Here is a 17,483-nt window from a genome sequence, read left to right on the forward strand (position 1 = left end):
ACTATTTGGACACACTTCCGAAACTGTCTAAACTTGGAATTAGACGTCATACCAAAATTTCCCCTCCATGTGACTTTGGTTAAGTCCTACCCACTATGGGGTAAATTCTCAAAAGGTCCCTGATGTTTATGTGCTGGGATGATATTGTCCTAAGTGTGAATTCTATACTGGCAGTTGTGCATACAACTGCCATTATATAATACTAGTGCAAGACTGCATTTAAATGCCTAATTTGGCACAAACTCTTACACCAGTTTCGGCTCTAGTTGGCAACAGTTCAGATAAACGAGACATGACTTTCCTTCCTTTTTTGAATTTTGGTTAAATCCAAGTTGGTGACAATATTCTTCAAATATCATCATTCGTGATTCTTAAGACTCCTGAGGCAGGCCTGTTGGCCGAAACATATACATGTCGAGTCATTGAATGTACCACTGTGATATAAAGATCTTCACTTTATCAGATGAGTTGAAGGACACTTTTTTAGTGCACATCATTCTGATCTGGACAATTCAATTTTGGTTTCTTTGTATTTGTGCCAAACTGTAGACAGTTAGGCATGTAAATGCTAGTACATTCGCTCTCCGTATCCATGAGGGATTGGTTCCAGGAAACCAAAATCCACAGATACACAAGTCTCTTCCTTCTTCTTCATCCCCCTCACCATCCCCCCCCTAATGTCTGGCATCTCTCAGTTCTCTCTCTCTTGCAGGTTCCCTGCACCTGGTATACCTTTGCATCCAGTCTTTGGCTCTGCAGCAACAGCAGTGGCCATGCTCAAAGGTTGCCTGCACGGGTCTTTCCCTCGGACCTCGTCTGCCCCTTCTGATGCAACTTCCTGGATAGGCCAGGTCAGAGGGAAAGACCTGGTGCAGGCTGCAGCCTTTGAGTACAGCTAGACTGGGTTTGGGGGACCTAAGAGAACCATGGTCAGTTGAACCCGCAGATGCAGAACCCGTAGATACAGAGGGCCAACTGTATTCTATAATCCCCAGGTGTAACTGCATGATACGGCACTGACCCACTCATGCCCCTCTTTGATTTGTGTTCTCTGGAATTTGAGCATGCAACTTATAACTGCTGATGCAAATTAAAGCCTATTTTTGCTCATTAACACCAATTATCAGCTCATAATATTAAAGTTGCATGTACTACTGACCTTATTGCATGTGCAAATTTGCATGCTAGTTTCAAATTTGGGTGTACAACTTCCTACAATTAGGTTGTATGGCCTCAGGGGCAACCAAGATCGTAAGTCCACTTAGACAAGGGAATAGCTTGTATACCTGCTTATAACTCACCATGAGCTCAGATAAGTCTTTTACTATTTCACTTTTGACCATCAGCAAGCAGGCTGCTTTTTTGTGTGTGCCAAATGTGTTCCTGAACCGTCTGTCTGAAGGGTTTTAACAATTATTATTATTTTTTTTTAAGTAATGCGTTTATCATCAAATTTGTGGAAATGGCGAATACACGCTAAGCCCTGAAGCAAACCCAGTTACAGAGAAAAAAATGTATACTGTTATCTGTTTCTTGTCAGATAACTTGCGCACCCACTTCTACCATCATGACTACCAGAGAGAGAGCAGATCCAGCAGACTCAGTGCACTGTAGATAATCAAACCCTTTATTGTGTAAATTACAATAGATTAGAACACTGTAAAAAGGAACCTGTTAAGAAGCCAGAAAACAGCAGATTTGGTAGGAGGTAGTAGAAATTCTCTGTAACAGTCAACAGATATTGAAACTGGAGTGTGTCATGCTAAAGAAAGAATTCAAAAAGGAAAAGCTGATCAAAACACGTTTGACTAAATAAATAATGAACAAGAATCATATTAAATACTATGGTCTAACTGATTCAACTAAATTAACAAATCAATACAATACTGATGATAAAGAAAAGAGAGAAAAATAAAGAATAAGCCTGACAGTTCAAAGTGGGGGTATTTCTTTTAATGTTAGCATCCTCAGAAAAGGGATTTTTTTTCTTTTTTCTTTTACCCTTCACTTGCTCAATTACGCGAATATCTCATTTCTGCACTGAATACAGCATGCAATTATCTACGCTGATTTCTCTCTACTGTTGTTCTCCGTAAAAGCTAGATTCTGATTGTGATCTTAAGTTGATTAATACCCTGGTAGCAGCAGTGACAGTCTACTTCCTGTCCTCTCCTCACCATTTTCTTTTGTCAGAGCTTAAGCCTATTCTTGAGCGGTGCCTGTGCAGTAACTAACGCAGGCCAAGGCTGCAGCCAAGTACGCCAGGGTGCCAGCTTCACAACTAGGAATCAGATCCAAAGGTGCAGAAGACTCTTTTGTGTGCGCATAAACCTGAAATGATACTAAAGCTGTCAATTAAAGAAGCAGGGAAACGTGCTCTTTTGTTTTAAGTGAAACATGGAATGTGTCTGTGCCATCTCCCTTAAAAAAAATAACTTCAGAGAACAGTGCTGCTAATCTAACATAGCAACATGGGTTTATACAGAAAATTTCCTAGTTACAAAAGAGGGTGATGGAAAGCGTGTACGTAGTTGTAAAGCACCAGAAATAACAGACAAACAAAAAACATAAGTACAGTAAAAATGTCACACTATCCATATATATATATGTTTTCCCCACAACTGTTGCAAAGTAACAGTAACATGAATTGACAATTAGTTCACAAAGAGTAATTAATAAGTATCCAGAATTATGCAAAAGCCAGGTTTACAAAAACAAACAAACAAAAAAAAAGGTTAGAACAGAAACATGCTTCCGCCTCCTTTGTCTGAACAAATCTTTTTTGACAGAAGCCCGCATTTACTACAAAATCCACACTACCCATAACAAGAGTAAGTAAAAGGCTGCTCTTATCAGCATTATTAAAGGTTAGGATCATTTCTGTACATGTAAAATTATTGCTATTTTTGAAAAATATATTTAGCATGCTAGATTTCTTTAAACCATCTTCTGCCTTTACAAAATGTTACAATTAAAAAAAAACCCTAGTAAAGCTTTTGCAAAAAATTTCACAGAATTCTTTTTTTTTTTTCTGTTTGTTTTCTTTCAAGGCAGCAAGTAACATTTGATAATGCATAAAATCATATGTGCAAAATCAGAAACCCTCAGAAAGATTACCATCACACACAGTGTCACAGCAATGAGAAAATAAAGGAAACTCATTTTGTATCTGTGGAATACATGTTGCATGATCTCTTAGGATCCTTCAGTATGTGCCACTTCCCCTCGCCACGAGAGCTTGTGTCGAGAAGTTACTGTAGAAGAGGTATATAGAAGCTTTGTTTTCATTTTTTTTATTCTCCCTTCTGCCGCCGCTGCCACAACCACCAGTGACCATAAAAAGTACAAGACATGTTCAAAGAACCAAGGGCTCGGAAAAAAAAAAAATTACCATCACAAAATAAGTTGCTTTCAGGGTGTCACTGGGATCTGGAAAAGAGTCAAAGTTAGGGTGGGCCAAGAGGCTCTGGCAGGCAGCACTGCTGAATGGAAGAGACCCTGGCCTGCTCAAACACGTTTCACAGCTCCTTCTCTTCTAGAATGTCCAGAATCAGCAGCGTCAAATGGCTGAGACTTTCAGAATAAAACAAAGCCCGACTTGCATAATCCCTTTTGTGAGCAAGTTAAGAGAGAGTAGCCCTATTATAAAATGGTCCTGAGAGTAAAATATTAGAAGTCTAATTTTTCTTTTGTTTTAAACATATATATCTTTATAGATATATATATAGATATATATATATGTATCTTAGTGTTCAACTAGCACATGTATGGTTTTTTTCCCTCCCACAGCAGGATAAAATCATCCTTTTCTTCTGTTAGAAGCGTTTCCATTACCATATTCCCGACTTCCTAGCGGTGCAGTTCATCAAGAGGCACAGCTGAGAAACAGAGGGGTGGGGGTGAGAAAAGTGAACATGTCAAATGGTCCCAGTGCTAATTCAAAGGACACATGGCTGAATGGTCCTCTGAAAGCCATGCTTTGTTGCCACGGTGGTTCCCACAGCACCAACATGCTGCCACTGTTAAGTAACGTTTCTCATGCTTGACCATCACAGTGGCAGTCACAACTAATATTTCTACCTCCCCCTCCCCACTGCCATCCAAAACACACCACTCCTTCACACCTTAAGGAACAGCACAGGAGAGGGGATTAAAAGGAGTGAAGGAGTGGTTGCGTTTCTGTCTCAAACAGTTCTTGTGAGCAGAGCAGTCTCTGTTAGAATCCTTATTATTTCTTTATACTATCCAAATTAATTATTTTCCAGTGTCTGAAACTTGTCTTGATGAGTATAGGTGCCTTGTACTTCTCCCCAGTGTTTCTCATCTCTGAAGCTGGTTAAAAAGGAAACAAGAAACCATGAGACTGGTCGGTATTGTCAATTTAAGCAAACCTTCCGCGTCATCTTTATTGGCTTTGAAAGGATGAACAGCGCTCATGTACTCCCCCCTACTCTCTTTACCAAAGCACAGAGCAGCTCACATCACTCTAGCACGGTGGCTTCAGGGACTCGATGGCTGATACAGAAGTTTTCCAGCTCTTTTACTGCAAGGCTGTTAGAGTCACTGTCATCATTCTGAGGTTGTCGGATCCGCCGGTCAAGATACTTGCTATTATCGAAGGGTACACGGTGCACACACTGGACATGCGTCTTTAAGTTCCCTTTCTGAGAGGCACTGTATGGACAATATCTGCATTGGAATGGTCTCTCCCCTGTAACACACATGGAAAAAAAACAGGGGGGGAGGGGGGAAGAAAGAACATTTATTACTTCTGATTTCCAACTAATTTGGTTTTTACGCACTATATTTTGCACTGCCTCAAATGATTAAACAGTTTCAAATTTCAACTAGGTCTAACAACCCTTTGAACCATTGTTGTGTGTGTTCATTACATGGTCATGCTACAAAGTTTTATTTTCTTTTTAATAAATGAGTTCTAAGGAGCACAAAGCATACCAAGGACATTTGGGATGAGAGGTGAATCAAAAATGAACATTTCAGAGACTTCAAATTAAAGTTTGCACTTTTGGAGGTAGGGGGAGGGAGGCAGAGAACAAAAATACCACTTCTCATTTCAGAAAGATCTATCAAGACCTGAATGGATTCCTACCAATTTCTTTAAGTAATTACCATGTTGAAAAATAGAGATATTTTAAAGACAAACGGGCAGCACAGATGAAAGTGTGAATGCAAGTGAACCTGAAGCATCCCAAGCATTCTGAAAGTGAATGCTGGAACAATACTGTTCATACACCTTAGAAACCACCTTCCTCCAACAAATATACAGCAAATACCTATATCAACCAGAAATTGGAATCCTGATCATGAATCAGATCATTTTAAAAACACAGGCAATCTGGGTCACAGAGGTGTGAATTTGAAAACTGAAAATTGTCCTCTCATATCCTATTAAGAACTGCCATGCTTTTTGAGTACTATCATACTCCCCTATGTATTGTCTTATCATGTCATGATCTAAAATGTACTGTCAAGCTCTACATTACTAAACTTTATTATGTACTAGTTTTTTAGCCCGTTACATTAACGGGTGCTAAAATAGATGTGTAGACTTAGGCATTGCTTTCTTTCTTTCTTTTTGCCCCCTGTCTGTCTGTCTTTTTTTCTTTCTTTCTCTCTGCCCCCTGTCTGTTTTCCCTTCTCCCTTACTTTTACCTCCCCCATGTCCAGCAGCACCCCTTCCCTGCTCCCCCTGTCCAGCAGTAGCCCTTCTCCGTTCCTTTTACCGCCCCCTGCCCAGTAGTACCCCCTTCTCCCTTACCTGCTCACTGTCCAGCATCCGCTAGGCCGGGCAGCTTCAGGGCTTTTGCTAGGCCGGCCCGCCTCGCATTATCGAAGTGGGCCAGCCTAGCAAATGCCCCGTGGCTGCTGCCGCTGCTGGTCCGGGGGTGAGAATGAGAGGCATCGTCAGAAGTCAGCCGGCGTCAGAGATCGGGGCAGGAACATTGCTGGGGAAACCGCCACACATGACGCAAACCGCCAAAGGCTCCTACTGCGCATGCAGCAACACGGAGCCACGGATCACAGCCGCACGGAGTTTCAACTGCTCATGCACGCTAAGGGTTTTATTATAGTGGATACCCTGTTATGCTTTATTATGTCTTGTTATAAGCTTTCTCTTGATGTGCCTTCCCTGTCTATAGTTAAACTTCTGAGTTACCAGAGTAATGTTTTCTGTTCAAGGTCCTATTTGTTGGAACAAGCTATCTATGGATCTTAGACAAGCATCATCGGTATTACAGTTTAGAAAACTTGTCTATTTCTGTGCGCTTTTTCAATTTGTAGCAGTGAGTAACAAGCCAGCAGTCAAGTATAAGCAATGAGATGCTGGTTATATGTTTTGTGGTTGTCTGTTTATTGTTCGTTGCATTGTTGTATGCTTGTTTGTTGTAATTTGACTATTGTATTATGATGTTCCGTTGTTTTTAAAATATGTGTTGTATCAGAAGGCTATAATTTGTGTTTTTTATTTGGATGCTCTATTGTACTCTGCATAGAATTGCAGGATGTGCGGAATATAAATTTTTGAACAAAATCAGTGAAGGCCTTAAATTACTGTTCAAAATAAATTATCCTTGGACAAACAAATGATGTAGTACACTAGAAACAATCTATGATGAACGATAGCATCCAAACAGAGGAAAAAAGACCTCAAAGAACCCACGGAGTCCAATCAATGGAAAGACACCGATTTAGGGTTTGCGGTACTATCATAGGTCAAAAACCTCTGTTTGAATTCTTTAATTAAATATTTATTAATTTTAAATGTTTATAAAATAATTTATTTTTTTATCAATTTTGAATATCTATATCAGTTTGGAATTCATTTTCGCCCATACTTGATAAGGAAGAGAGAGCTGGCAACCATTTAAGATCAAACCATTAGCAACACCGAGTATGGCATACTAAATTAAACATGAAGCAAGCACTTATCTTTGAAAAGAGGAGTTCGGGGGAGGGGGAGGTTGTCCGGTAGGAGGACATGGGCTTCCTCCTCCCATTGAGGAGTTTGGGGTTGAGGTTTCTCTGGCAGGAGGGCCTGGACTCCCTCCTGCCATTGAGGAGTTCGGGGGAGGTTGTCTGGCAGGAGGGCTTGGGCTTGTAATCATGGGGTTCAGGGGGGGGGGGGTTTCTGTTGGCAGGAGAGCTTGGGCTCCCTCTTGCCGATGATCAAGTGGGCGTTGGGGGTTCTTCAGCAGGAGCATCTCTCCTGCTGTGATCTTTGTGTTGTTTTTGACAGATGCTAGTTACATAATCCTGCTTTTAGGCGAAGGACTGGCCCCTCCTTTGCCTAAAAAGTCTTGTTTTGGACGTTTGGGACTTTGGGAGATATTTTGGTCAGGAATGTGTGGTAAGGATAAACGTAGTGGTGTCTAGGCAATTAAACTGCTCAACGTAGAGGTAGGCCATTCTAAAAAAAAAAAAAAACACAACTCATTTTGGACGTTCTTTTTTGAGAATGGACATTTCCCTGCTGCCTGCTTTCTGCATCTAGAGATTTAGGCCAAAAGGGAACTTAGACGTTTCTTTTGATTATGTCCCTCTATGTTTTTACATCATCTGGGAAGGTAATTGGATTGTCTTTCAGGCATGGACGGAAAAGAGAACCTAAACTGTGTAGTGGATGAACAGGAAAATAAGTGTCTGTTAAATGTTAGAAATGTTCCTCGATGCCAGCCAACGATGGATGAATCTGTTGCAGTAACAATAAGAAGTTTGAACGGCTGGGCACATGATGGAAGGACATTGCAGACAGCAGACAAGAAACAAATGATGTCATTTAACTGCAGTTCACTGAAATCCAAAAGCAGATTTTGCTGTTCTTTTTAATCACTGAATTCAAGTTGCCAATTGTCCAAGATGTGTTAAGTTTTTACATGTTAACACTAGTCTCAAGTTTTTAAAGAATGACATGGGAACAAAGTTTGTCTCTGTCCTCGCAGGCTCCATCCTCGTCCCGCGGGTACCTGCAGGAATCCGTTCCCAAGCCATTCTCTACTCACAACCGCAAGATACTGAGGCAGCTGCTCTGACCATTAGGCTATAGATTTGAAGTGTTTCATAATGGACCATATACTGGGTAACAAGCAAGGAGGTGACCAGTTTACAGTTTAATTTAATTTTATATATTGCCTACATGCGAAGGCAACTCCAGTGGTTTACAATTTTAATCAAAAATAATTAAAAAAAAAAAAGATAGGAACTCTGTTATATTATAGAACAGACCCCAAGATAGAACCCGCCCCCCCCCAAAAAAAAATCACACACACGTACCCCAACCCATACCTGTTCCATGGAACTCCTGCTGCTCACACCTAATCGCTATTAGGAAGGGGTACACTGAAAGCTAAATTATGGAACTAGGGCAATGCTGGCTCCACCCTTAAATCAGCAGGCAAATTATTCTACAGTGTAGGTACCAAAGCAAAAAAGTGCACCCCGACGTGTAACCTCTAAATATGCCATATGCACTGGTGGAACTTGAAACAAAATCGCAGATGTTGAACACGTCTGATTGGGGACATAACAAGACACATAATCTTGCAACAAAATGGATTGTACAGTATATATTCGTTTATAAACCAAAACCTTAAATTATATTCGGTAAAACATCGGCAAACAATGGTGTTTTACAAACAAAGAGGTAACATGATCATAAAATCTTGCCCCACTCAATAAACCAATCACCATATTGTTGAGACAGCATATTTGGATCTACAGTTTACAGCCAATCCAACCAAAAGGATGAAATCTATCAGTGGCGTAGTGGTTAGAGCTACAGCCTCAGCACCCAGAGGTTGTGACCCTGGGCAAGTCACTTAATCCTCCACTGCCCCAGGTACATTAGATAGACTGAGACCCTGCCAGGACAGCTAGGGAAAATGCCCGAGCTCCTGATTTGTAATCAGTTCTGAGCTCCTTTGGGAGGACGGGCTAAAAAACTGAATGAATAAATAAATAAATAAAAAATTTTTTTTTTAAAATTCTTTATTTGGTTATTTGTTACAATACATTAATAACAAATATTCATGAATGACCACAGCAAACTCAATATAGAGAACATAAAAACTTAGGCAATTATCAACCGTGTCTTAGTCCACATTATCATGGTCGCCAATACCTTTTTTTAAAAAAAGGAAAGAAAAAAGAATCAAATCCATCAATCTACCATCTAAAGACAGGCAAAATGGCATTTATATTTATATACATCATCCTCCAAAAATAAAATCAGTAATAGTAACTAAACTTTCAACAAAGGTTTCTGTTTAACAAAGTCTTCTAACTGGACTGGATCATAAAACACATATTTATCACTTCCATACGATATAAGGCATTTGCATGGAAATTTCAAAAAGAAAGTAGCTCCAACTGCCAAAACCTTAGGCTTTTAAACTTAGTTTGAAATAAAAATTTTAATTAAAAATTGAAGAAGAATGCACTGTTACTCTAGATGTTATAGCAATGCTATGGAGCTGTAAGTAATAACAAGGCACTTTAACAATTAGTTTGATATATTTGCTTTATCAAAATGACTCTGAACCACTTGGAAGATGAAACTGGAATACTTTTGGGTAGGCAGTAAGCACTGTCTAGTTGCAGATAAATGTATTCCAATTGGGCTAGACCCAGTTAAAATGCTAAGCTGCCATTTTGTGCATTTCCTCCAAGGACAAGCTGAAACAAAGATGCTATGAGTGTCGGAGCATTTTCTGTGCTGGCTTATACTACAAACCTCTAGGGCAGCCTAATAAAAGGAGCTGTAAGTTCCTTGTGTTTGAGGGAACCTCACAAGACCATGAGAACTCGCAGAAGCCATTCAGACAGCAGCTCTGCATGGTGCAGGAGTGTAAGATCCTTCCTGCCCCAGTTTACCCCTGGACCACCAGGGATTTTAAAGGCATGCTTTTTACTAATCGGGGAGGTGGGAGGGAGAGAGTTGTTAGACCTGGACGGGACAGGAGGTGAGAGTATCCCTCCTGTCCCGGCCTACCGCTGGACCACAAGGTCTTTTGGCAGACTCGGTGGAAGCTTGCAACAGAGGGGGGAGGGTGGCGGGGGGTGCTGATCTGAATATAAACCGAGACCTCCATTTTTGGGCCCTTTTCTTGCCCAAAAGTCTTGGTTTATATTTGAACATGGTATCTGGATAAGTTAACTGGATAAATAGGATCGCATAAAACGCAACCAGTTTAACTTACTGGTTAGATTCTGAATATCACAATTAACCAGATAAGTGTTATCTAGTTATGATCTTTATTGGACTAAAAACTGTGGTCAATACGGATGGCGTTACTAAGTTAGGGACCCAGCCTTGAGAAAGCGTTTCATCGCGAAACATGTCGGCACAAGAAGTCCCTATACTGACCACAAATTAAAAGATAAGTGATTTCTTAAACTATTTAAAATATTTAACATATAACAAATTAAAAATGGCATAAAATTCAAGAAGAAAAATAATTAAATATATAATTAAGATTGATCCAGGGAAGATTCTGCACATCAAGCTTAACGTTGTGATAAAGTTTGAACGTGGAGTGGTGCATCTGAGGATCAATATAGCATTCTAGTGAGCTGGATTCTGAAATTTGAATCTATCTTTGTTGTGGATATCTAGTTATGTACAACAGGATAGTCAATGCTGGTGCCCAGACATGGTCTGGCATTCAATATCCATGAATATTGCTGCTGCAGGTCATAAAAATGCTGACGGTGTCAGGTCAAAAGTGCGCCGGGACAAAGGTGCGCCCAGACAATTGAGCGCAGTGCGCGCCGCCGCACCGCTCTAAATTACTGTTTTGGGTGTGGGGGGTTGTAACCCCCCACATTTTACTGAAAACTTCACTTTTTCCCTGTTTTTAGGGAAAAAGTTCAGTTTATAGTAAAATGTGGAGGGTTACAACCCCCCATAACGCCGGCGTGATGTCTATTAAGTAAACTGGGGGGGTTCCCCAACAAAACCCCCCCGTCGGAGCCCCTAAAAACTGTAATTTAGAGTGTTGCGCGCTGCGCTCAATTGTCGGCGCGCGCTTTTGTCTTTCGCGCCGTTGTCTATGAACCAATGCTGACTGCCACTGGCTGAATATCTACCTAGTCATATTTGTTAACAGAAAGAGATAAAATTCTTACTAATAGCTAGCATGAAATTCCTAAAATACAGCAGCTAGAAAGTTTTCTCCATCAGAAGCGTTCATAAAAACAGGCCTAGTAAAAGTGGCGTGGAAAAATAAAAATAATTCAGCAGACAGTGAGTTCACATTTAGGGAACAAGGTCTACATCTGAGATGTGATAACATTTTCTAGCTGCAAGGCTGAACTTCTGACACGAGACAGAGAAAGGTTTCACATTGTTGTGGGATGAAGTCATACTGAACAGCTATGGTAAAAACTGAGAAGTATACTAAGCATAGCTTTTGTTACTGATTTCGGTAATGGTTGCAAACAGAAACGTATTTGCATGAATAGCAGACATTTTTAAGAACAGTGGCTTGCATGATTTCCTGATTGCTCAAATTATAATCGCTCTATCCACGAATGAGACAAATTAGCCTGTCATTTATTTGTTCATTATCTATTATTCTGATTAATGGAATGCTTGTTCCAGAACAACTATTTAAAAACAACATTTGCAATAAACAAAAAGAAATGCACTATTAATCATGCACTCAGAAAAACAGCCGGGAACTTTGGAGTCCATATGTCAACAATTTGCCATCATTACAAGTTTCAGATGATGGTTTATTTATGACTCTGTGTAACTGGGGGGGGGGGGGAAACCCTCAAAATATTTCAAATGGATAATAATTCAAGTTTTGACTGGTTCAACAATAACTATGATTATCTATGTACAAACATATGTATCAATGGCAACAAAAAGAAACCTTCAGTGCCACCTTACACTGCATCTCTAAGAATGCGCACTTGTGAGTGTGCATTCAGTTGTGCGCAAATCATTTGTGTGCATGTATACCTAGGTATTAATAATACATGTACAACAGATCTGCGCAGGTAAAGGTTCACTGCACACATACACCCCTGGATTCTACAGATGCTGCCCAGATTTGTGAGGTCAAATATGGGCACGTGCCTGATTTAATTGAATAATGAGGCCTTAACCATCAATAATTACTGAAGTTAATTGTGCTCATTAATATTTACATGCATTATTCTATAAGGCGGTGGTCTCAAACTCGCGGCCCGGGGGCCACATGTGGCCCGCCAGGTACTATTTTGAGGCCCTTGGTATGTTTATCATAATCACAAAAGTAAAATAAAAGTTTCTTGATCATATGTCTCTTTAGCTATAAATGACAATATTATTATTAAGACTTAGGCAAAAGGAAAGATTTATAAACTATAAAGAGATTTACCTCATGCAAAATTGTCATTTCTTTCATAAGACATTAGCTATTTTTTCTGCGGCCCTCCAAGTACCTACAAATCCAAAATGTGGCCCTGCAAAGGGTTTGAGTTTGAGACCACTGCTATAAGGCATGATGAATAACTCAGCATGCAAGTCATGGGTGTGTCAGGGGAATTCCAAAATCTTGTGCATGTAAATTATAATATAGACCAGTGTTTCTCAACACGCGGTACGCAGGCCGTTTGTTGGGGGTAAGCGGCCTGACGGGTCTGGGGCAGAGCTTGGGCGGGGGTACTCAGTTGATATTTATTAGACTTAGGGGGTACTTGGCTTGAAGAAGTTGAGAAACACCGATATAGACTATGGCCTCAGTGGACCTACTTGGGTGTCAGCATTTACACCAGGTATCAACAAGTATAAGTCCATCGCTTAAAGTTAGGCACAAGAATTAGAACTGAAGGGCAGATTCTATAAATGGGTGTTCCAACTGTAGACAGTGGTAAGCGTTCTACCACTGTCTAGCAGCCAATCGTGACGCTCTTTTCTTTTTTAAATAACTCCTAGGTAGGCTACCTATACTATAGGCGTTTGTCGCAGTTGAGGAAGATACGTCGAGCCTTTTATGCGCACCCAAGGCTGGGTGTGGTTTTGCCTGTAAGTGGCCTTGAATGAGCTTAAGCGGCCTTAGATGTCTCTCTAGGGCCGCAACAAATGCCTGAAATATAGGCCTACAAAATGCTTCAGGAGGGGTTCTGGGGTATGAGGTAGTGTGCATCCTTGCTGCCCGGCTGATTTGGGAGGGGTTCAGGGGCAGGAGGGGGTGGGCATAAGAACATAAGAATAGCCTTACTGGGTCAGACCAATGGTCCATCAAGCCCAGTAGCCCATTCTCACGGTGGCCAATCCAGGTCACTAGTACCTGGGCACAACCCAAGGTGTAGCAATATTCCATGCTACCAATACAGGGCAAGCAGTGGCTTCCCCTGTGTCTTTCTCAATAACAGACTATGGACTTTTCCTCCAGGAACTTGTCCAAACCTTTCTTAAAACCAGTAAAGGAGTACTTCGGGGGAGGGGCAGCTATTTGCGGCAGGGGGATTCCCTCAATCAGGCAGGTGCGATTCTCTAACTGGCGCTTGTGACATGGGAGCTGGTTAGAGAATTAGGGCAGTTAGACAGGGTTAGGTGTCTGTCCGTTAGGGCAGATGCAATTCTGCATAGGACGCCAGTCTGCAATTCTCAGCTGCTTCTTAGGTGGCTGCTGAGACCAGATTCCTATGCAAAATTTTCTCCAAGTGTGAATACAGAATCATATTTAATGCCGATATTTTCTGGTGCTGAATTTTGACTGCCATTGACTGAATCCAGCCACAAAGTGCACTAAACATATACACACAATCTACAAAAACTTTGTTTAAAATAAAGACTAAGCCTAACTCTTCTTAGCCTTGCACACATGAAGAATCAAACTTCTTATCTGTTGTTTCAGAAGGATCTGAAAACTCATTTATTTGAGGAATTTATGAGTTAAGAACTAGCTGGTGTTACAGATGTAATGATACTATGCAATGAATTTCACTCATTTGTAAGAACATTTTTAAATTGTGCATGGCTTTGGACCTTTTGTAGGGAGATAATGCGGTATAAATGCTAATTTAGATTATATTAGTACCCTCATACAAGCAGGGTCGTCAAATGTGATGTTGAAACTGTACAATTCACACTATTTACTGACTCCATCCTCATAAGACAGCGCCTACTTCATAAAATTACCCGTTGGTGGGTAATGTTTATGCGCTATTTATGGATGTAAACATTTAGAATACGTGCATACGCATGTAGATCCTGAAAATCTGCTTGAGGTTATTCTGGAAATATGTGCATATCTTGAAGAACCTGTATCTGACAGGCTGGCATGAGTGGAGTGTGGGCGGGACTCCCACTTACACCTGCATCTGCAAACAGTAAGGTGCAAGCACTTAACCCTGCTCTATGGCTGGCATGAGTGGTTCTGCCTAACCACATCCATTTACATCATATATACCTCTCGTATGAGGAAAGACTAAAACGGTTAGGGCTCTTCACCTTGGAAAAGAGACGGCTGAGGGGAGATATGATTGAAGTCTACAAAATCCTGAGTGGAGTAGAATGGGTAAAAGTGGATCGATTTTTCACTCCATCAAAAATTACAAAGACTAGGGGACACTCGATGAAGTTACAGGGAAATACTTTTAAAACCAATAGGAGGAAATATTTTTCACTCAGAGAATAATTAATCTCTGGAACGCGTTGTCAGAGGTTGTGGTAAGAGCGGATAGCGTAGCTGGTTTTAAGAAAGGCTTGGACAATTTCCTGGAGGGAAAGTCCATAGTCTGTTATTGAGAAGACATGGGGGAAGCCACTGCTTGCCCTGGATTGGTAGCATGGAATGTCGCTACTCCTTGGGATTTGGCCAGGTACTAGGGACCTGGATTAGCTACCGTGAAAATGGGCTATTTGGTTTGATGGATCATTGGTCTGACCCAGTAAGGCTATTCTTACATTGTTAGTAGCTTCATCGCATGCCCCCTAGTCCTAGTATTCTTGGAAAGAGTAAACAAGTGATTTATATCAATTCGTTCCACTCAATATTTTATAGACCTCTATCATATCTCCCCGAGCCATTTCTTCTCCAGGCTGAAGAGCCGTAGCCAATTTCTTTTGTTCTTTTTCTGCTAATCTGCATCTCTACCCAGGCTCAGGACAGAAAGGGGGAAATAGATGAGGGGAGGAAGAGCCATATACTTTAAGGCCAAAGCATGTCTCAGTTTTGGAAACAATACATTTAGAAATGCTCACAACATTAAGGAACCCCCTCCCCCATCAATGAAGTTTGAAGGTAAACTATGGAGATGATGTTATTATCCAACACTGGTTAGCAGTATTGTGGCCCCACTGGGAAGAAATTTGTTGGCTCTCCTTCAGCTTATTAGAATCCAAAGAGGCCCCAGCTTAAAAACGGATGAACTTCTGAGTCTTTCCCCTTTCATCCTTTGCCCCCTTCATTCCAGAGCTTCCTTTCACTTGAAAGAGTCTTGCCTCTTGTGCATTTATGCTATGAAGATATATAAATATCTCTATTATTAATTCTGCACATTCCACACTGAATATTTGGAGCGAAACGCATTGGGAACTTCTCAATTCAGTTCTTAGGCTATGCTTAGCATGCACATTCTGTAGATATTTCTGATCACACAATCTTATGACTGCACATATCTAGGTACAATATTTGCAGGATGTATAGTGCCTTCTAAAAATTTGCATATCTTTGTACATTTTCTCTAAAAGTAAGGCTAGGACAGCTCAGACCTGCCGGAAAATGTTGCTTGCAAATGTCAGACAGCGAGGTTAGGGAACCACTCGGCGATAATAGAGAATCGTCCGAAGTGCTCATTTAAATATTAATGACCTCGTTGTAATATATTTGCATGGCAGTGTTGGAGACTGCTAGGAGGCTCAGAAAAGACCACGGTAAGCCGTTTTGAAAGACTGCCGCTAAAATACATGAACGCTAAACCGGCTGGAACCGGTTTAGGAACCAAGTTAAAGTTTTAAGAATCTTCCCCTCGGAGTTTTAAATTTGGCCTAAAAACTTTGTTGTTCAATAAAGCATATGCTCACACTGACTGATTTTTGAGGCCTCTGGATGTGAGACCCTGCAGCCCACTTCATGTTTATTTGTTGTCCTTTTCTTTCTCTTCCTCTTGAGGGGTTGGTTTTTTTTGTTTGTTTCTTTCCTATTATTAATTGAAGTTGTTTTTTTAATCATTTTCAGTTATTTTATTGTGTGTTTATTTTATTCTATAAATTTGCTTGTACTCCACTCCGTTCTGCCAGTCAATGTAAACAGTATTGTAAGTTTTAAATAAACTATAAACTAGGAAAGCCCCTGACACCTCCCATAAGTACGCTCCCTTTTTGGAGCCACACATAAGAATTTATGTGCAAATCTTTATAGAATACTGATTATACAGATGCACATGTGAATTCTAAAATTGCTAATTAGTATCAATTAGCGCCCAATTACTGCCAATTAACTGCTCGTTTGTTAATTGAGTTGTACAAAGAATTATGGACTACGCCTGTTGCATGCCAAATTTCGGAGTGATATATAGAATCTGGGGTATAATCAGTAGGCAAAGAGAGTGAGGGCAGGTCACAAAAATGATCTAGACAGTGATAATTTAGCTGCTATCCAGTTAGTTTAGTTCCTAAATTCAACGGACAGCAGCAGCAGTGACTGCACAATGTGGATATTCAGCATCACTAAGTATAGAGGCACTGAATATGAATCTTAATTTAAATGCTAGAGCCAGTGTTTAAATTAGCACAGTCACCACTGCAAGTTATCAGGCCTGCTGTGCTTACAATGATTTACAAGTAAAATAAATGCATAACTCTGGTTGCTGCTTTAGCTGAAGTGGTTATAGCTAGCAGTTCCCACCCTTCATCTTTACTTCATCAAAAACCCAAGTTAGGATCATTTGGGCTGGGAGGGCTTAGTATTATTCTTCTACTAGGACCTGAAAAAAAACCACACCTGGAAACTGCTGTTCTCCGGGCACAAAAGTACTGCCTGCACGGAGCAAGACAGAAGCAAATGATGGGCAGGAGTTGAGAAGGGAGAAAGTGGGTAGTGAAAGGGAGACTTGTACATCGCCTCTAGCATTTCAAAGCTGACATTCGAAGCAGTAGACACTGGAGGATTAAGTGACTTGCACAAGGTCTCAAGGAGCAACACTGGGATTTGATCTCATGACCTCTGGGTGCAGTGAGCCACAGAGGGTAAAGAGATGTTACGATTGACCTGCTACTGCCTTGCATGACAGGTTTTTTTTTTTTTTTTCAAACATTCATCCTAATTTCAAGTTTCAAGTTTAATAAAAGATTTGATTAATCGCTTTATCTGAATTCAAAGCGATGTACATATTAATAAAATTAATTTGTTAAAAATATTACTACAATAAATAAAACAATCTTGACAAGACAAATACAACAATACTGGAAACATAGGGAATTTATGGGGAGAGTTTACATTATAATAAAAGTATAGAAAGACATGAAG

General features: G+C 40.5%; 1 protein-coding gene across 10 annotated transcripts in view; it reads right to left on the bottom strand.

Moving 5' to 3' along the window:
- Positions 1–1,604: 1,604 nt before the first annotated feature.
- Positions 1,605–17,483, bottom strand: part of ZNF516 (zinc finger protein 516) — a 368,076-nt gene continuing 352,197 nt past the window's right edge. For all 10 annotated transcript variants that reach the window (XM_033934368.1, XM_033934357.1, XM_033934362.1 and 7 more), the window contains one exon: positions 1,605–4,711. In XM_033934368.1, coding sequence (XP_033790259.1) covers positions 4,652–4,711 — 60 coding nt within the window. In that variant the 3' untranslated portion in view covers positions 1,605–4,651. The remainder of the gene's footprint in view (positions 4,712–17,483) is intronic.

The sequence above is a fragment of the Geotrypetes seraphini genome, chromosome 2, assembly GCF_902459505.1.
Source record: "Geotrypetes seraphini chromosome 2, aGeoSer1.1, whole genome shotgun sequence".
In the NCBI taxonomy this organism is placed as follows: Eukaryota; Metazoa; Chordata; class Amphibia; order Gymnophiona; family Dermophiidae; genus Geotrypetes; species Geotrypetes seraphini.